Below are 20,241 nucleotides of genomic sequence, written 5' to 3'. Positions count from 1 at the left end.
GTGCTGTTGCACCCTGTACCTGAGCTGTCTCCACACCACCCCTTGGACCTATTTGTACAAAGATAATAGTTCCTATATCCTTATGGGTAGCTTTGAGGGGTTCATATAGAAAGAAGCCTCCAGGAAGTCAAGACTCATGCCTGCCAATCTAAAAAAATTTCCTATCAGTGGGAATTAAAAAATGACAGTGGTCTTAAGTTGGTCTTGTCCATCCCAGACACCAGTCACTATCAGGAACACTGCCTTTCGACATGGAGGGTGGTAATGTATGTAAGTATCAATCAGCCTTAGGGGTGCAGACTTTTGGGAGCAGGTGGATTAGAGACGCCAGCCTGAAAGGTGTCAACAGGGAATGTAGGAAGAGCACATAAGACATTGTCACGGCCTCTCTGACCTGGCTCACCGTCTGTACCTGATCAGCTCTGTCTCTTTCCATGATTAGTTTAAGAGCAAAGCTCATCCCAGTCTGTCTATCCCAGTTACGTGGATATCTAAATTAAGCAGATGATTTCTCACTCCGGGACTGACGGTGATGACGTCTGACTGTACGTCACGTCTGTCGACTCCCACTTTTCTTCCTACCCCTCAAGTGCATTATGTATATTCTTCTCTATCTCCCTTTCGAAAACACAAGCTCCTTGAACACAGATTGCGTGTCAGTTTTGAACCATTTAACTCTCCTTGGGGTCTGGTGCTATTTGAAGTATACACTAGGTCCTGAAGAAGCACTAGGCACTGCTGGTGGTCATAAGGGGCAGTGGGCAGCTCGATGGTCCCGCTGGCCACAGCGAGGGTCACAGAGGCCAGGGCTGCTTCCCACCACAGTGACCTCACAGCCCCGGAGCGGGCCGGATGTCCAGGAAGTGGAGCCGGGTATTCAGGGACAAGGCACTCATCTGCCCTGTCCTCCCAAGGGTCTCTCTGGGGGCTCAGCTCCCTGCTCCCTGCCAAGGCCCTGAGGGCACTCACCTTTGAACATGATGGCCTCCCCATGGCCCTCCTTCTGCTTCTCTCGGAAGAGCTTGTAGCAGGCCGAGGTGCTGGCCATGAGCATCCGGAATTCCTGTGAAAGACCATTCAGAGGGCCAGTGTCAGCAGAGAGGAGGTGGCCAAGAAACGTGAAGAAGCCCCCGCTCTCAGCCCCTGGGGTCCCACCTGCATATTGCCTCAAGCCACTCTCTGCCGAGCAAAGGCCGCCTGGTAGGGTTTTCTCTACTTCAGAGGAATATTTCTCACCCTTCCTGCTATAGAAATTCCTCCACCTCAGCAACACCATCGAGTCAAAGCTCAGAGTCAAAGGTGACCTTGGACAGAGAGGAAGAGCTTCTCCAAGTGGCCAAGAGGCCAGGCCATTTGCACCAAATTTCCAGGGTTTGAAGTTGCAGTTGTTTCTTTTCACTTCTTGGGAAATGAAAGAACCCCTTTCCAGAGCCCTAAGCCCATACCCCATTGCTCTCTAGAGCATTATGGCCAGCGCAGTGGCCACCAGCCCTGTGGGATTATTGGACACTTGACTTGTGGCTGGTCTGAGTTGAGATGTGCTAAGAGTAAAATACACACCTGATTCTGAACACTTATATAAAAAAGAATATAAAATCTCTCATGAATAATTTTTATAATGACTACATGCTGAGGCGCTAATATTTTGGATTTATCGGGTTAAACATTTACCTGCCACAGCAACAACGTACAAACCAGCTTCAGCCTACTTCCTTCTTCCTCTCTGCGGTTGTCTTCCTCTAGATACCCCTCTCTGTTGACAAGAGCTGGTAGTACAGGGATTCTGCACTATCCTATTCACTCCAGCCTCAGGGGCCAGCTCACCTTTGTGCCTGGGATGGGGACGAATGTCATGAACTCATCTACGTGGCCCACGGTCAGCCAGTCCGAGTAGAGCTCCACGGGTGCCTGCACCTGCTGGGCCTGCAGGAAGTCCCTCACCACCTTGGTCATCCTCCGACCACCAGACCTGGGGTGGGGTTGGGGAGGAGACAGTTCTTCAGAAGGTTGCCCACTGTGCCTGTCTCACCAGAGGGGCTGCAGGAGGAGTTCAGACTCTAGAATCTAGCCTGGACCCAGAATAGCATTGGTGGAAAAGTCATGGGAAGGAGCCTGAGTTGCAGAGACCCTGGCACAGGCAGAAAGGTGTTTGAGCCCAAGGGGAAAAAGGAGGAGTTAGCTGTAGCCATGGTCTGTGTGAAGAGCATAGAGCCCATTCTTTGGCCACTGAGGGTGTCAGTAGGTGTAAGAAGCCAGCTTCTCTGCTCAGGGATCCCTCATGGACTGCTGGAGGGGGCTAGGACACAGGCATGATTCCAAAATCTTCCCTAGCCTATGTACCTCTTCGCTGTTAACTTCTCAACTTCAATCATTTCAAGTGACACCTCTTCCAGGAAGCCCTTCCTGACTTCCACACTCCCTGAGGTCTTCAATCTCCCCATTACCCTTATAATATAACCCCAAAACCTCACAGTGGCCAACAAATGCCTCTGTGATCTGGCCCCTGCCTGTCCCTCCTACCTCATCTTCCTCCCTTCCTCCTTGTTCTGTTTGCCCTAGCCACATGCTAAACTTGTTACCAAGGTTTTGTCCTTTCTGTTCCTTCTATCTGGAATGCTCCTTCCCTTTGATCTTCCCATGGCTGCTTCCTTCTCATCATCTGAGCCTCAATCCCAAAGTCACTTCCTCAAAACCACAAAAGCCAAAGTGCCCCTCCCTCATCACTCTTTATCATGTACCCTATTTTATCTTCTTCATTGCACCTATTAGCACTCAGAAGTATCTTATTTATTTGCTTAATTCCATGTTTATTGTCTATACTGCCTCCATCCCTAATGGAAAACTTCCTGAGAGCTGGGACTTTGTCTGCTTTGCTCACTGTCGTCTCCCCGCAGCCCAGAACAATACCTGGCACAGAGAAGACTCTCAATAGATATTTGTCTCTAAGAAGAGCCCCTGTGATCTCCCCTAAGGGGGTTAGGGACCCCTCCTTGGGTTTCTCTGACACTGTATCATTCTATCACTGTACACACCCTCTGTTTCATGTCTGTGATCTCCACCATCTCCTGGAAGGTGGGGGCTGGGCTTCATGTTTAGAACCCCATGTCTGACATAGGGCCTGGTGCTTGGCTGGTGCCTGGGAAATACCTGCTGAATGGATGAGTGACTGTTGAGTGGAGGGAGAAGGAGGGCAGGGTGAGCAAATGGTCACTGTCTGTGTCAGTGGCCTGCTGCAGAAGGTAGAGAATCCCATGTGGCTTATAGGGACTTGGTGCCCAAATCCTGGCTGGTCCCACATGTGCGGGTTCCTGGCAGCCCTTTTGTGAAGTGAGGACCCACAGTACTCACTCTCTCCCCAGCAACTGCTCTAAGGAAGACTCTGCCTTCTCATCAACTGGTGGGTGACCTGGGGAGGGAGTGAAGGTGTTGTTGACAGGCCAGGGAGCCAGGGACTCAGGCTTTGGGGCAGAGCCATGTCTTCTCATGTGTCTTTTGTGAATGGGCACCCCCGAGGATTTGTTGGTGTGCACTGATCCTCTTTCAGTACTCCTTCTCTGAACTCCTTCATCCCTTCCCCACTTTCTTTATAATGCCATTATATTCCCTCCCATTTTGGGAGGAGGGTTATTTATTTAGTTTTGTATTAGGTCCTAATTCATACTAAGATGTAAAGGCTAACTTGGTTTTCTTTCCAAGAGTGTCTGTATCTTGTCAGAGAGTCATGGGAGAGGTTAATTCTCCCAGCCAATCACTCCATGTACGAGCAACCCAGTCTGCTCCTAAAGGGAAACAATAACACCCCCTGCCTCCCCCCACCTGCCCGCAGGCCCACCCTGGCTTCTCTTACAGAGGAAAGCTGGTCCCGATGAGGATCCGGCCCAGGGGGTATGTCTTGCCATTCACGGTCACTGGCGGACTGACCTCTAGGTTCCCAAAGGAATCAAGGCTGGTGACAGGCTCAAAGAGGGGCTCCCGGGTCACGTAGCCAAAATCTGGGCCCTGGGCAAGAGACACCCGTCATTAGTCTCTTGCGGCCAGGAGCCCTTAGCCCCAACCCAGCCACCCTCTGATGACCACTTTTCACTACCTTTGGTCTGGCTCTGTGAGCACTTAGCTTCTAGGGGGGTCACCCATGCTCTTCTCATTCCCACTGATGAGCAGGACCCTGGCATGGGGAGGCTGAGTTTGTGAGTATGTCAGTATGAGTGTGAGAATGAATGTGAATATACGAGTGTCTGTGTGTGTGTATACATCTGGGTCTCTGGGTGTGCCTCTATTGCTTAAACACGGAGACATATTGGTGATTTCTGGTTTGGTCCTCATTTTGTGCTATTGACATCCCCACTCATCTCTTAATGTGAGCAAGAAATGGACCTTTGCTGTTGTCAGCTATTGAGATATGGGGGCTGCTTGTTACTACAGTCTTACCAAGTGAAAGCTGACCAATACATGCAGGAATGGCAGATATGTAACATATATACCATCCCAACCCATTCCCAACTAACCCTGTTTATTCATATTTATATCTGGAGCCCAGATATAGCCTCAGAATCCTTCTTAGCACAGAGCTCCAACAGACTGCAGTTACATGATATAACCCCAGTGACACCCCCTGAATTTTAAGTTTCCTTTCATGATTTTTTGGTAAAAAAGTAGGGATCTTGCTTGGGAGCTTGCACTGGGGCTGGAACTAAGCTTGTCTGGCACAAATCCTTGCTAATAAAAACCAAAGAGTGAGAAGATGTGGCTTATCCTGGCCCAGCTTAGAGGCTCAAGAGACAGCTGTGCCCAGTAGGGTGAATGGCTGCAGCTTAGTGCTTTCTCGCCTATGAGCCCCAGATGGCAAGGTGAGACTCGCCAGAGGCTGGGGCAGCTGGGGCTTTACAGCCTCACATGGGCAGGCAGGCATGCAGCACAAAGTTGGGCTTGGCCCAGGCCTCCAGGAATAATGCAGTCTGGGGGCCTTGGTACTAGGCCAGCCTGGAACACTGAAGGCAGGTGGTGACCTGGGAAGAAAGAGTAAGAGAAGGATCTGAGAGGCCTTGGTTCTCCTGCCTGCTGGCTGGTTTGACTATCCCTCATGTTAGAGGAAGTGGACAGTCCTCACCGAGGACAGTGTCCAGGGCTGTGGAATGAGAACCAGAACAGCAGCTAATAATAGTCATTGTATCAGGAGCAGCACGGATGCCTTATATAATGCTTTCAATCTTCACAATAAGCCTGTGAGATGGATACTGTTTCTATCCCCACTTTACAGATGAGCAAACTGAGGCTTGAGGAGGTTAAGGTGTTTGCCCAAGGTCACATTGCTGCTAAGGGGTGGAACTGGGACTCAAGGCCAGATCTGTCTGGCCTTCCAGAGCTTTGTGCTCACACCACTGGCTGTGCCATCTCCCTGTGATGAAGGGACTAGGTTAGTGAATGTTCTCAAGAAGCAGGTGTGGACCTGGCAAAGGGTTGCCTCTGAGCAGCCCTGACGTCTCACGGGAGGCTGCCCTGTGTGTGACCTTGGCAAAGCCACCTGATCTACCCAGTCTCTGTTTCGTGTTCTGTTCAAGCCTCGTCCTGCCTGTTCAGGGTGGAAGGTGAGGACAAAGATGACTAATTTTGGTTCTGTCCTCATTCAGTTGGTTGTTGAGGGCATAAAAAGAGAGTGGTAATGACCTCTAGAATCGAGGGTGGGGGTCAGATTGCTTTTTAAAAAACTCATGAACTGAAAAAAAATCACAGATTTAATGAGCTTTGAAGTTGGAACCATGCTTTTCGACAATTGCTTGACTATAATTTTCCTCTCTGAAACTTATTTTGCTGTAAGTTGGAGGCGGGGCAGTGTCAGGAGTCAGGCCTCTGTCTCCCATAGCTCTCCTTTCCCATGAGAGAACTCTCCATGTTTTGGAAAAGCATCAGTTATCAGAGCAGGAAAGGATGTTAGAGATTACTGTCCCAACTGACCCATTTTGCAGATGAGAAGATGAAGGCAACAGACTAATTTGCAGTAAACTGATTTTCCAGGCGTGCCCAAGGCCTCCCGACCACTCTGTCCTGTAAGAGTCCCAGGATTGTGCCCTCCTCCCTCATCCCCCAAGGTGGTCCTCAGCATCTCACCAGGAGCTGTTTCACTGGGAAATCCTTCAGGTTTCCATCTCTGGGGGAGTCCAGAACCACAGGGAAGCCTTTGTGGGGGGCCTCGATGTAGCCAAACTCGATTTCATCCTGTGGGGACACCGGGAAGAGCTATCAGACGAGCCCAGGGGGCCACCAGTGAATACTAGCCAGCCTCCCCAATTCTCCCAAGCACATGACGGCAGTGGTTTCTTACATATCCCTCAGATAGTCTCTGCACATCCTCAGCATGTTTGTACTCATACTGACCCCATTTTAAAAAACATAACTGGTAACATCTGTATACATTTTCCTGCAAGTAATACCTTAACTGGAAGTGCATTCTTTATTTATAGATTGGCTTCTTTTAAGCTGATGTATAGTACTCCACAGAAAGGCTGTCCAATCATATGGTCACCCCCTTGCCCCGTGGATGGACATTTAGGTTGTTTTACAGTCTTCTGCTACCCTAAGAAGCTGCAGTGAATTACCTTGTACATTTCTATCCCTGTGTACACGTGCATGTGTGATCTGAGGACAGAACTCGCATACGTGGAGCAGCTGGGCGCCAGGGCATTGACATTAAGCTGCCTCTTCTTGCCTGAGCCCTGGACCACGTCCTTCCCAGCTTGGGGTTCCTTACCTGGATCCAGCGATCTCCCCGATTCATGTACTGGAAGCAGACCTTCAGTTCACAGTTGGTTTTCTCAACCAGGTTCTTCACCTCTTTCAGGAACAGGTAATTGTCCTTCATGCTGAGAAGTGTAGGAAGAGGGGGAGGCCAAGAGGGAGGGTGAGGAGGGATGAGGGCCAGCCCACTGAGGTGGCAACAGCAGTTGGCATCTCTGGGCTGTGCTGGGCATATGAGGCCACATCTGTGTTCAAAGGCACCTTTGCAAAGGCCACTGGAGTCAAGGGCCAAGCAAACTCATCCCCTCATGCAGTGTTTACCAAAGTCATGAACAAACAAAACGAGGAGGGGAATTCTCACCCTCACCTGCCCCAAAGCCTTACATCTCTGACTCCTCAGATTTCCAAGGAAGAGCTATGCCTACCATGGAGGTAGGGGATGGGTCCAGGACAGCAGGGGTGTGTGGCCAGGTGGTGTGGCCAGTATCACCTGCAGGCACTTCTTTCCCCTGCTTCTCATCTCGCTGTAGCTGTCTAGCACATAATAGATGCTCAGTTAAAGACTTGCTGGATGAATAAGATGAGTTGAATATCCATTGTAGAGAAAGGTTCCTGACTACATCGTATGGGCCAAGTAGATATGGGAAAGAAATGCTAGCTATTATTATTATTATTATTTTTGTGATACGCGGGCCTCTCACTGTTGTGGCCTCTCCCCCTGCAGAGCACAGGCTCCGGAAGCGCAGGCCCAGTGGCCACGGCTCACGGGCCCAGCCGCTCCGCGGCACGTGGGATCCTCCCAGACCGGGGCACGAACCCGTGTCCCCTGCATCGGCAGGCGGACTCCCAACCACTGCGCCACCAGGGAAGCCCGCTAGCTATTATTTTTTAGAGCACAAAAACTCTGTGCCAGGACCTTGGATGAATACTTCACCTGCTTCATCTCACTTAATCATCACAGTGACTCTGTGATGTGAGCGTCTCAGAGAAACAGAGGCACAGAGAGGTCAAGTGAGTTGCTCGAGGTCACACAGCTGTTAAGTAACAGAGCATGATCTGAACTCAGGTCTGTCTGCCCCTGAAGCCCCAGCTTTAGCCACTCTCTGCGCTGTGCCTAATGCTTACCAGCACACAAACACCGACAAAGGAGGCAGGGTGTTGGGGGTCATGATCCACGGAGCAATCCGGAATGTCACGGTGTCCGTGAAGATGGGTGTCAGGGGGACCTCCTGGGCGTGGGGGAGAAGAGGAGGGGATCAAAAAGTCTTGTCAGGGTGCTTTTCACTCCTGCCTAACAAAGTGGGTGAAACCAATAACAGTAGTACCTCAGGGAGCGCTTACGGTGCGCCAGGTCCTATTTTTACATGTGAGATTTCACTTCTGCCTTACAATAACCCCAGAGGGTAGATAGTATTATAATCCTTGTTTTATAGATGGGGAAACCAAGTCACATAGCTGTCCAAGGTCACACGGTTAGTAAGTGGTAGAGCCTGTATATAAGCCCGGGCAGTCTGGCTGCCGAGCCCATACTCTCAACCACTGTCTGATCTCGCTGCATCAAAGTTCTCTTCCTGAAATCGGCTCACATGATGGCTGAACCAGCCCCGGCCTTCCTCTGTTTTTGCTCTGGGCACCTTGCCCTTTTCTATGTGTGAGTGTTATAATGTTATTGGGGGAAATTTTGATATGTCCACATTGCTCTTTAGGGAAAGGTTCGGGAAGCTTGCCTGCAACTTGAAGGAAGATGAGATGATTCCTTTGCATGGCTGGCTTTGGAAAGCTACAGGAAACCGGGCCCTTGCCCTTGGTGGGGAGGATGGAGGTGGCCTTTCCTGCATGGGTCTGCCTTTTTAAAAAAATTATTTATTTATTTTTCGCCACACTGCACGGCAGGCAGGATCTCAGTTCCCTGACCAGGGATCGAACCTGTGCCCCCTGCAGTGGAAGCACAGAGTCTTAACCACTGGACCTCCAGGGAAGTCCCCCAGGGTCTGCCTTTTGAGTGGCCGCTGGAGGGGGCCAATCTGAGAGACCCTGATGGCCAGGTTGCTCCAGGCACTGGGGGAGCAGGAGAAGCCCTCTCCCTACCCCCTCCTGTTAGCTCTGCTTTTCCTGCCTTTCCCTTTTCCCAGCGACTTGAGGCTGCTTTGTGAGTGAGATCTCACAAGCTTGTATGCTCACAGTCACCCTGGGAAGCAGCAGTATTTGTCATTTCTGTTTTCCAGATGAGGCAACTAAGGCATAGGGAGTAAATTCACTTGCCCAATGTCTCATGGGCTCAAACCTGGGCCATCTGACTCCAGAGCCCCTTCTCATAAATCTAAGCGAGACCTAGCTTCACCTTCGGCAGAGCCCTTGGCCTCCTGCCTCAAAGCGGTCCGGGGATGAAACTGGGGAGCAAACCCTGTGTCTGAGAGGGCAACCAAGTCCCTCCCTATATCTGAACAAAGCTGGGTGGGCCTGAGGGGTAGGGGTCTGGGGCTGCCATTTTTGATGAGAGGTCCTTGTGGGCAGGACACATCCTAGGCTGGCGGGTGGGGGGCTTCTCCTCAGGAGGGGAAGGTGCTCTCCTTCTCGTCCAGTTTCCCAAAACCAAGAGCAAAGGTGGGTGAGATGTCTGGCCACAGGGAGGGGACACGGCCTGCGACTGGGATTTGGGGTTCAGCCTGTGGTCAGAGTTGGTAGAACCCACAGCTAGGGTGTGGGACCAGGCAGGGAGGGAAGGCTCATGTGTGTGGCCTACTTTGCTTCTTGTGCTAACCTTTGGCACTCTGTGCCTCAGAACTAGGCCCGCTCTCTGCAGGGAGGAGGACAGACCAGGGACAGGCATGAGGTAAGAGAAAATCACCTGGAGAGAATCCGGGAGAGTAGGTACAGTAAGGAGGAACCCCCAGAGCATAGCTCAGAGGACGCTGGCAGACACATGTGGATGGTGGGGCATCCGGGTCTCCAAGCCTGGACCCCCTCCCCTTGGAGCTTTGAGGGGAGTAGAGCATACTGGGGACCCCCCGGGAGTGGCCCTCTAGAAGGAGCCCCACCTGGCCCGCAGGGCAGCCCCTCCTGGTAGAGGCCCGGAGCCCTCACCTCGGCCATATGCTCCAGCAGGCTGACGTGGATGGAGACCAGGCCCGAGAAGCCCTCGTCGGGAAAACGCAGGCCTTCCACGAAGAACAGCAGCTCAGCAGAGCCGCCCGTGTACTTGACCACGTGGTAGAGCTTCCGGCGGCCCAGGATGTGGATATAACGCTGGCCGAAAAACGGGTCTGGAGGGAGAAGGACCAAGGTCAGGCCCCATCCACAACCGTCCGTGGGGCGGGGTCACTGATGGGGGACGCGATGGCAGAGTAACCTGTCCTCTAGACACAGAGAGAAAAGCACAAGCAGAAAATGCCACCAGAAGGGCCGTGGCCTGGTCATCTTCCCAGCACTGCAGGGCCCCAGCCATGTGGCACTCAACCAGACACCCTTCCTGGCTTCTGGCTTCCTTGCCTATAAAGTGAGCTAACTCTCCCAGGAAGGGGACACGAAATGTAGCAGCTGAGGACCGGGCAGCCAGTGATGTCAAGGAAGGGAATTATTGTTCCCATTTTACAGAGGAGGAAACAGTCCCAGAAATAAGAAATGGCTTGTCCAGAGTCACATAGCCAGTCACATAGCCAGTAAGTGGCTGAGCTGGGACTCAAATCCCTGTCTAGTTCTGAACCCCGACCTCTCCTCTCCTTTATATAAATAAAACACCAAAGTGTCCATTTGTGCCCCAAATTCTCCTCCATATAATGCAAGCCACATTGGCGTGTGGGTCCCTGGCTGCACGTTTTTGTGGCTGGTTTCTCCCACGCTCCTGCCCCACTGAAACCACCCAGCTCTTCACAGCGCTGTTCCCTCTGCTTGGAAGAGTTATCTCCCTCCTTCTTTCAGGCCTTGATTTGTGTCACTTCTGGGAATCATAGCCAGATCCCCCAGAGACCAAGCCAGGGGCTCTGTCTGGAGCTTCCGCAGCCCCCGTCCTTCCCCATCACAGCCTTTAAATGGACATGATCTCAGTGTTTAGTTGTTGGCTCTGAGAGACTGTCACCTGCATGGGGGCTGAGACAGGCCCGGTCCAGGGCAGGTTGTATTTAATAAATATCTACTGAATGAACCGATGGCTCCCATACCACTCCCCGTGGGAGAATTTTCAGGCCAATTTAGAGCACATGTGTTGAATTACTACTCTGTGACCACGTGGACATGGACCTCTGGGGGACACAGAGATGGGCAAGATGCAGCCCCTCTGTCTAGGAGCAGTGCTCAGCTGATGATAAGATGGTACAGATGTGGGAAGCGTCATAGTAGAGCTACGGGGTGAGAGAGCCCGTGGGGTTACTGGGGTGAGGAGGACAGGGGAAGGGAGGCGGGGTGGGAGGCGTTTGAGCAGAGAAAGGCAGCCTTTGAGATGCCCCTGGGGGCGGCAGAGGTGGGGTGCAGTGAGGAGAGGAGATACTTGCATTGCCCAAGGCATGGAGGTAGGACCCTATGCAGTTCCAGAAGGAGTTTCTTTATGCCCTGCAGAGCTGGAAGGGCAGAATCAGGCTCAGCTTAGTACTGTTGTCAACAACAATGGGTATGATTATTGACCAGTCACCTGAGGGCTAGAGCATGTAACTAGAACAGTCCTGGCATGAATAGGGTGCTTGATTAAAACTTGCAAAATGAACGGAGGAACCAGCAAAGCCCAGGCTCAGGATGGTTCCTCACGTAGGACAATGTGCTCAACTAGACCCTGGTTATACATCTCATTAAGGGTGGGTTACCTTAGTGGTTATTACTTCCAGAGTCAGAGAGATGCGGGTTCAAGTACCTCTCTGGCTTACAAGCTGCAAAACCTCAGGGAATTCACTTAACCTCCCTGAGCCTCAGTTTACTCGTCTGTTAAATGGGGGATAATAACACTTACGCCACAGGGTCCTTGCAAGATAAAATGACAGCATCAGCAATTGAGGTAAGCTCGGTAACCAAGGGTAACCATTGGTAACACAGCTAGGACTTGCTGGTATTACTACTATGAGAGCCCATGAATGTGTCAGCACACCCCTTACTGCAAAATTCATGACCTTTTCATTGAATGGCTTAGGAATAGAAGGCAAAGAAAAATACCTCACCTCACCTTCCCTTAGGTGGGCCCAAGAAATGAGGCATATAGACTCAGACACTGGGTGTCCCAAGGAACAGCTCAAGACAGAAGGTGAAGTCCTTCTCATTCAGAAAAGACAACATATGCCTTGTGTCCCAATCACTAAGTAGATCCAGATGGCTCCGCATAATTAAAAAAATTCTCCCCCGGGCACTCAGGCCCTCCAATGTCCACCTGTCCCAGGCTGCACTTGAACTGGTGCTAGGAAAGAGATCCTCAGGCCTGGAAACTGACTTGTCTTTGCAGAAAACTCCAAAACTTTCCCAGGGCTCTGGGCAGCTAGGTGGGGTGGGTGTGTGTGTGTGTGTGTGTGTGTGTGTGTGTGTGTGTGTGTGTGTGTGTGTGTGTGTGCGCGCGCTCCACCCGGGCCTGGGAGGGTGGGGGTCTGGCAGGGGAGCTGGGCCACATGGAAGGATGCGTTCTTGCCCATCTGCATGCAGTTTTTCCCCCTCTATGGCCTGCAATTTACATGTGCCTCTCTTTCTAGTGTATTGGGCCAGCTCTAGGTAGATTGATGACTTAGCGGGAACAATCCAGCCACTGTCCCGCGGAGCCTCCTTCCCCCATCCCCTGTCCCAGCTGGGTGCAGTCCTGCCTGAGTGTGACCAGCTCTCCCTGCAGGAACCAACAATGACCCTCTATTGAGCAGCCCACGTGCCTCGGGCTGGGCCCCGCCAGCCACCCTGACTTCTCCTTAGCCCCAGGCATCGGCCCCGCAGGCTGGCATGTGGCATAACCCTTCTGGTCACTTTGGAGCCATTCCACCTCCCAAGGAGACTCTTTGATAGTGTGGCCATCTGTCCTGGTTTGCCTGGGATTGAGGGGTTTCCTGGAATGAGGGATTTTTAGAGCTAAAACCAGGAAAATCCTGGGCAAACTGGGACAAGTTGGTCACTGCACCCTTGTAGGAAGAGGTCAGGTCCCAACTTTGGGATCCTGAGGCAGAATCTGAGGCTGGAGCACAGACACCTGGGTCCTCCTAACAGCACTGGAGACACCTGTCCACTGCAATCATTATACAGTAAGTCCCCTACATACGAACCTTCAAGTTGCGAAATTTCAAAGATGCGAACGTGCGTTCCATCAATATCCGGCGTAAGTGAAACTGCAGCTTGCCCTTGGATTGTGTTAGCTGGGTACCTAGGTACCTAGGTTAACTTTGCTGGACTTAGGAACAAATTGGACCTACGAACGCTCTCTTGGAACGGAACTCGTCCGTATGTAGGGGACTTACTGTAATTAATACTCATAATAATAACCCCCCAAAAGCAAGAGAGAGTGTTCCACGGGCCGGCTACTGAGTGCTGACACATGTTCCTTATCTAATCTCTGTCACCAGCGGGAACTGTCAGGCCTCTCCTTAGCCCCACGTCACATCACAGAAGAGGAACCCAAGGCCTGGCCTGGTGAGTAGACTTGCCCAGATGCAGGATTTGAACCTCCTGGGCTCTGGAGCTCCCTCTCAGGGTCCCTCAGCCTCCAGCCAAGCCCCCTGCCCTTGAGGGACACAGGTGACACATGACGTTCATGTAACACAACATATTCTTATCCACAGGTGTACATGGATTTTGACAAAACCCCCAAATGCCTGCATGACTGAAAAGGAAGAAGAGGAAACTGTACCACAGATGAATTATTTTTCATCCCGGTTAGTGTGGCACTGAGTATTCACCCAGGATTCCAATTCTGTGGGAAACTGACGATTCTGGGATCATCGCTGCATCAGTAACACCGCCCCTCCCCCCACATTGCAAGATGGCAGCCCAGATGAGACAGACCGGGGAACAGCATCGCAAAGCACTCACAGCAGTGGCTCCTCCTTTTCTTGTCTGCTCAGGACCCATCTCGACGGCAGTGAGGGAGAGGGATGTGATTAAGGGCCAGATCTCAATCCACTGTCATCAACAAAAAGACGCTCTAGATAATGTCCAGGTGTCACTAGCAGCAACAGGTTGAGGGTCACAATACGACACAATGTGCTCGAGAAGCCGAGATCCTGCTTGTACCCTTCCTGTCCGGCCGGCAGCCCCATCCGCCGTGGCAACCCTGGCCTGGACAGGGTAAGCATCAACATCTCCGGCCCGCTTAGGCGGCGGAGCCGGCCTGACTCTGGGGACATTCCAACCTGCGTGAGGTCACTGCCCGAGCCCAGGGCGGATCAGGAGGTGGACTGGCTTCAGGTGGCAGCTGGGTCCACTGCTGTCCTGGCTAAATCCCTCCCTGAGGTGAGGGTCCAGGGCCACTGGGACCAAGTCCTCATGGCGACTGCTCTTAGTGGGCCTGGTCAGAGGAGGGCCCCAGAGCTAGCCTGGAGACCCTGGGCCCCCCAGAGAGCTGGGCATGCGGGGGAGGCCTCACCCTGCACCACAGCAAACGATTTTGCGGAGACAGCTTTTTAATACATAAATCAGACCTTGACAGTCACTTGCTTAAAACCTTCTAACGGCTTTCCAGTGCGCTTGGAATAAAATGCAAGCCCTCTCTGCATGCGCTGGCCCCTGCCCAGTTCGCTGACCTTGACTCCAACACATCTCCCTCCTCCGGTCTTCTGTCTGTTCCTCCAATACTGGTTCCCTCCTCCGGGCTTTGTACGCGCTGTTCCCTCTGCTTACAACACTCTTCCCTCAGCTCATGAACGGCTGGTTCTTTCTCATGGTTGCTTTGGTTCTCAACTCAAATGTCGCCTGCTCGGAGAGGCCTTGCCAGACCATCTAGGCTAGCGGTGCCTCGCCTTTGCCCCTGCCGTTTTCTACTGCTTGGTCTGTGTCATTTCCTCCAATTGTGCTTTCCTCATTAGACCGTCTCCTTCCCGAGGGCAGGGTGTGATGGCAGAGTTCACCCAGGGATCCCGGCACTGAGACCAGCACCTGGCACTGAGGGGGCTCGACACCGATTCACAGAAGGAACGAGACAGAGCAGGCAGCTGCGGGGATTAGCTCCATGGCAGAAGCACGTTCCTGACTCACTGGGGACCCAGGAGGCCCTGTCCTTGGCAAGAGGACAAGGGCTCCGCTCCTTGAAGGTGCCCACAGCATCGTCACGGGCTCTTTAAAAGTCAGGGGCAGTTCTCATGTTCAGAAAGTCTGAGATGAGCAGAAAACACCTGGTGGGGGTGGGAGGGAGTGGGTACCTGCCTCAGGTATCATGAAGGTGATGTGATTCTGGGAAAGATGGACCTCAAAAGCCCTTCCTCCCCTGGTTCACGTGGAACTCGTCGGGGTTCCACATAAATCTGTCACTGCCAACTCCTTTGAGGGAGGAGAGATCTATCCCACGGGTCCTCTTGACTTCACAGGACAACGGTGGTCCTGGTTACCATTACCAAGAAGCTGGCCCTCTCCAGTCACCTGCACCTGTGACTACTAAGGGGAGGGGTCTGGGGAGCCTTAAAGGGAGGAGCTGGGCCCCCGAGGGGTATCTCAGAGAGCACTGACTGGATGGGAACTGCAGGAGGGCCAGGCTGGGGACACTCACTCTCCACGTAGAACACGCCCACTTTGTCCGAGTCCGACATGGAAATGTAGAGAACGATCTCGTATCCGGTGGGGAGGTGGTCGGGGCCTTTGGTCCGCAGGATCATCTGGGACATGTCCTTGAGGTCTGAGGGGTGGATGCATGAGGAGGTTAGAATTAAGAGAATTGCGTTGGGGTGGGGTGGGGGCGTGGGGGAACTGGATGAAGGTGGTCGAAAGGTACACAATTCCAGTTGTAAGATAAATAAGTTACCAGGGATGTAATGTACAACATGATTAACATAATTAACACGGCTGTATGTTATATATGAAAGTTGTTGACAGTAAATCCTAAGAGTTCTTATCACAATTTTGTTTTTCTACTTCTTTAATTTTGTACCTATATGAGATGATGGATGTTTACTAAACTTATTGTAATACTCACTTCATGATGTGTGGAAATCGAATCATTATGCTGTATACCTTAAACTTAGTGTTGTGTGTCAATTATATCTTAATTAAAAGAACAAAGGAGAATTGTGGCTGGAATGTTGGCCTGTTACTTTTATAATCAGGACAAAGCAAACCTCAAGCCTGCGTATTATGAAAAAGCATAAGAAGTAGTTGTTATCTCCAACACTACAGATGACTTCCTATAACCTTTTGGGAACTTCCTTCTGCTCCTTTTTCTACATATGTACAACTTCTTAAAAAACGTGGTTCCAGGGGCCTCCCTGATGTCGCAGTGGTTGAGAGTCCGCCTGCCGATGCGGGGGACACGGGTTCGTGTCCCGGTCCGGGAGGATCCCACATGCCGTGGAGTGGCTGGGCCCGTGAGCCATGGCCGCTGAGCCTGCGCATCCGGAGCCTGTGCTCCATAACGGGAGAGGCCACAACAGTGAGAGGCCCGCGTACCGCAAAAAAAAAAAAACAAAAAAAAACGTGGTTCCAGGGACTTCCCTGGTGGCGCAGTGGTTGAGAGTCCGCCTGCCAAGGCAGGGGAGACGGGTTCGTGCCCCGGTCTGGGAAGATCCCACATGCCGCGGAGCAGCTAGGCCCGTGAGCCATGGCCGCTGGGCCTGCGCGTCTGGAGCCTATGCTCCGCAACGGGAGAGGCCACAGCAGTGAGAGGCCCGCGTACTGCAAAAAAAAAAAAAAAAAAGAAAAGAAAAAGAATCCGCCTGCCAATGCAGGGGACACAGGTTAGAGCCCTGGTCCAGGAAGATACCACATACTGCAGAGCAACTAAGCCCGTGTGCCACAACTACTGAGCCTGAGCTCTAGAGCCTGTGAGCCACAACTACTGGACCCGCGTGCCACAACTACTGAAGCCCGCACTCCTAGAGCCCGTGCTCTGCAACAAGAGAAGCCACTGCAATGAGAAGCCTGCGCACCTCAACAAAGAGTAGCCCCTGCTCACCACAACTAGAAAAAGCTCGTGCAGAGCAACAAAGACCCAATGCAGCCAAAAATAAATAAAAGAATTTATAAAACAAAACAAAACAAACAAAAAAACTTTAAAAGAAAAAAACATGGTTCCAATTGAACTATATCGATAGTTTTATTGTCTGTTTTTTAGCAGGAGTGGATACCTGAGTCCACCATCCTCAGGAGACCCAAGGCCACACCTGCCTCACCCTTGGCCCAGCCCAAGACTTATCATAAGTGCTTTCATTGCTCCTCCCTGCTCCCCACCCCAAGCTCAAGTGTGGATTCTGTGGTACCTTCCTTGCTGTAGACTTTCTCATCGCTGCAGTCCTCTCTGGGCAACCAGGGTGTGTCTCGGTCACAGTTCACCAGCAGGATGGCTCCCTGCCCCTCAGGGCCCCAGGTCCAGGATGCCTGCATTGGCGAGGAGAGAGGTCAGTGCTGTCTTCTCTATCTTCTGACAGATATTCTCAACCCCAGCGCAGACCCCATAGGACACTGGAGAGACAGACCCAGTATGAGACTCTTGCAGCCACTACCCAGGAATGTAAATTGGTGCAGCCACTATGCAAAACAATATGGAGGGTCCTCAAAAAACTAAAAATAGAGTTGCCATATGATCCAGCAATCCCACTCCTGGGCATATATCCAGACAAAGCTATCATTCGAAAAGATACATGTACCTCTATGTTCACAGCAGCACAATAGCCAAGACATGGAAACAACCTAAATGTCCATTGACAGATGAGTGGATAAAGAAGATGTGGTATAAATAAATAAACAAACATAATACACACACACACACACACACACACACACACACACACACACACACACACAATGGAATATTACTCAGCCATTAAAAAGAATGAAATAATGCCATTTGCAGCAACATGGATGGACCTAGAGATTATCATACTAAGTAAGTCAGAAAGAGAAAGACAAATACAATACGATATCACTTATATGTGGAATCTAAAATATGATGCAAATGAAGATATTTATGAAACAAAAAACAGATTCACAAATATAGAGAATACACTTGTGGTTGCCAAGGGGGAGGTGGGGTGGGGGAAGGAAGGAGTGGGAGTTTGGGGTTAGCAGATGTAAACTTGTAATATATAGGATGGATAAACAACAAGGTCCTACTGTATAGCACAGGGTACTATGTTCAATATCCTGGGATAAACTATGATGGAAAGGAATATGAAAAAGAATATATACATGTATAACTGAGTCACTTTGCTGTACAGCAGAAATTAAACACAATATTGTAAATCAACTATACTTCAATAAAATTTAAAAAAATATTTATGGGATGAGTAAAGAACGTATGAAACTTCACTGGCCCAGATGGAGGAAGCCTGGGTAAGTTCAGACCCACAGGGACTGGGTGACTCCCCAGCTCCTCAGCGGAGGTTGGATGCCTCAGAGGCCTCTGTGGTGCCTACTGGCACGTAGCTTGGCCATGGACACAGAGAACATATGTGTGGGGCTGCCTTGCCCTCAGGAAGGCAGGGCTGGGGCAGAGCCCCCTAAGAAGGCTGGGGGAATGGACTCCCCTATAGGCCTGAGGACATGCAGAGAGTCTGCAGCTGGCTGCTAGGCCCCAGGCTTCTCAATGGGCTGTATTTATTTAGCTTTTTAAAGTATCCATCTCCATATAATTTAAACCAGACTTTACGTTGTTATTATAAAAGAAGTGTATGGGGGCTTCCCTGGTGGCGCAGCGGTTGAGAGTCCGCCTGCCGATGCAGGGGACACGGGTTCGTGCCCCGGTCCGGGAAGATCCCACATGCCACGGAGTGGCTGGGCCCATGAGCCATGGCCGCTGAGCCTGTGCGTCCAGAGCCTGCGCTCTGCAATGGGAGAGGCCACAACAGCGAGAGGCCCCCGTACCGCAAAAAAAAAAAAAAAAAAAAAAAAAAAAAAGTAATGTATGGCCATGGCAAAAATTTAAATGCCATACAAGGGCAGAAAATGGAAAAAAGAAGCCTGGATGTGCATAGAGCAAAACCAGCAGAGCTTAAAAATGGGGTTGAGGAAAAAGTAGGAATCAACGACTTGGAGAACACAATGCTATCTGTCTGCACAAGTTAAAAATACACACACGCAAACCACACCGCATGTTTCGCAAGAATCACAAGAACAGAAAGTGATGTGTTAAAACCATGAAGTGCTCCTTCGTAGGGGAGCAGAATGGGAGTGGGGAATGCAGGATCAAAGAGAATAAATGAATGAATGAATGAACGAATGAATGAATAAATGAAAAACTAAAAACGGGAGAGGGGTTGTGCACGCACCATTACAGATGATGTGCCTTGAATTGGAAACGATTAATGCAATCTTCTGCTCCCCATGGTCCAAAAAAAAAAAGGCAAAATAATAAGAGCAAATGCTTTGGCAGTACTTCCTCTGTGGCAGGACATTCATCCTTTCCACCAACTCTGTGAACTGGGTGTCCCCATCTTGTGGATGGGAGCCACTGGGACTCGGGAACCTGCTCCATCGCTGTCCCTCTAAGGAGCTTGCTCCTTGGTGGGCTCTGTCATTGGAGTGTGTGTCTGGGAACCTGTCTCCTCATCTGTAAAATGACAGTTGTTGAAGCTTGCTGGGAGGACCACGGCTGCCTGCAGGACCCAGCCTGGGGCTCTGGCCCTGGAAGCCCCCCGTTCAGTCTGCCCTTGTAGCGAGGTACCTTTTTTGGGTTGTTCTTTTCCACCACGCCATCCCGGTCTGCATCCACATCCAAGGAGATCTCTGGGGACAGACACATGGGTGAGTTGCTGAGCCTGCCAGACTGGGTAGGCCTGGGACAGGGGGAAGATTAGGGTGGGATTAGGGTGCAGCTCACCCATTTGCTTGGTTCCCAGAAGGGGAGTGCCTTGCTGAGGGCATCTTAGCCAACCCCCTACCTCAACACCCCCCACTGTGGGATGGAAACACGAGCAGATACCGTGCAGACTGCGCAGCTCTTGGAGGGGCTGCCAGGTGGGTCAGGGATCTCTCACCCCTTTACTGTTCCTCAGTCAGTTCTGGGTGGTGGATGGGATGAGCCTCACTGGACAGATTTGGGAGCCTCGGTTCAGAGAGGCCAAGCCACATGCGCAGGGGCACACAGGTCGCATGAGCAGAACTGAAGCACACGCTGCGTCTGGTCTGAATCCAAGCTCATATTTTGAAAACTTTCATAGGATTCCCTACCTGCCTTTCCTAGTCTGCCCTAGGCGTGTGTGCATACGTGCACGTGTGTGCGTTTCTCTCCCAGAACTCCTGGTGGTCTAGGGCCCACCTCTAAGGACTGAGGGTTTTACTTTGGGTGGGAAACTGGGTCTTCAACCCCTCTTGATCTGAGGGTGCCCAAGAGGCCAGGCCACCAGATAGAGGATCCACTGCAGGGTCCCTGTTTATCCTTTCTCTTGGGGGAGGGACCTTCTCTATCCCTCGGCCTGCTGT

The 20,241-nt window shown here is 51.4% G+C and overlaps 1 protein-coding gene across 1 annotated transcript in view; it reads right to left on the bottom strand.

The window, feature by feature from the left end:
• PADI2 (peptidyl arginine deiminase 2) overlaps window positions 1-20,241 on the bottom strand; it is a 45,925-nt gene that overhangs the window by 6,298 nt on the left and 19,386 nt on the right. The window contains exons 4-13 of the mRNA XM_033842491.2: window positions 19,484-19,545; window positions 17,082-17,199; window positions 15,380-15,505; window positions 9,817-9,995; window positions 7,858-7,961; window positions 6,746-6,857; window positions 6,106-6,213; window positions 3,848-3,999; window positions 1,825-1,969; window positions 970-1,063 (exon numbers count right to left, since the gene is read on the bottom strand). Coding sequence (XP_033698382.1) covers window positions 970-1,063; window positions 1,825-1,969; window positions 3,848-3,999; window positions 6,106-6,213; window positions 6,746-6,857; window positions 7,858-7,961; window positions 9,817-9,995; window positions 15,380-15,505; window positions 17,082-17,199; window positions 19,484-19,545 — 1,200 coding nt within the window. The remainder of the gene's footprint in view (window positions 1-969; window positions 1,064-1,824; window positions 1,970-3,847; window positions 4,000-6,105; window positions 6,214-6,745; window positions 6,858-7,857; window positions 7,962-9,816; window positions 9,996-15,379; window positions 15,506-17,081; window positions 17,200-19,483; window positions 19,546-20,241) is intronic.

Source organism: Tursiops truncatus, chromosome 1, assembly GCF_011762595.2.
Source record: "Tursiops truncatus isolate mTurTru1 chromosome 1, mTurTru1.mat.Y, whole genome shotgun sequence".
Classification (NCBI taxonomy): Eukaryota; Metazoa; Chordata; class Mammalia; order Artiodactyla; family Delphinidae; genus Tursiops; species Tursiops truncatus.
Note: the sequence above shows the minus strand (reverse complement) of the source record. Positions and strands in the feature narration are given on the sequence as shown.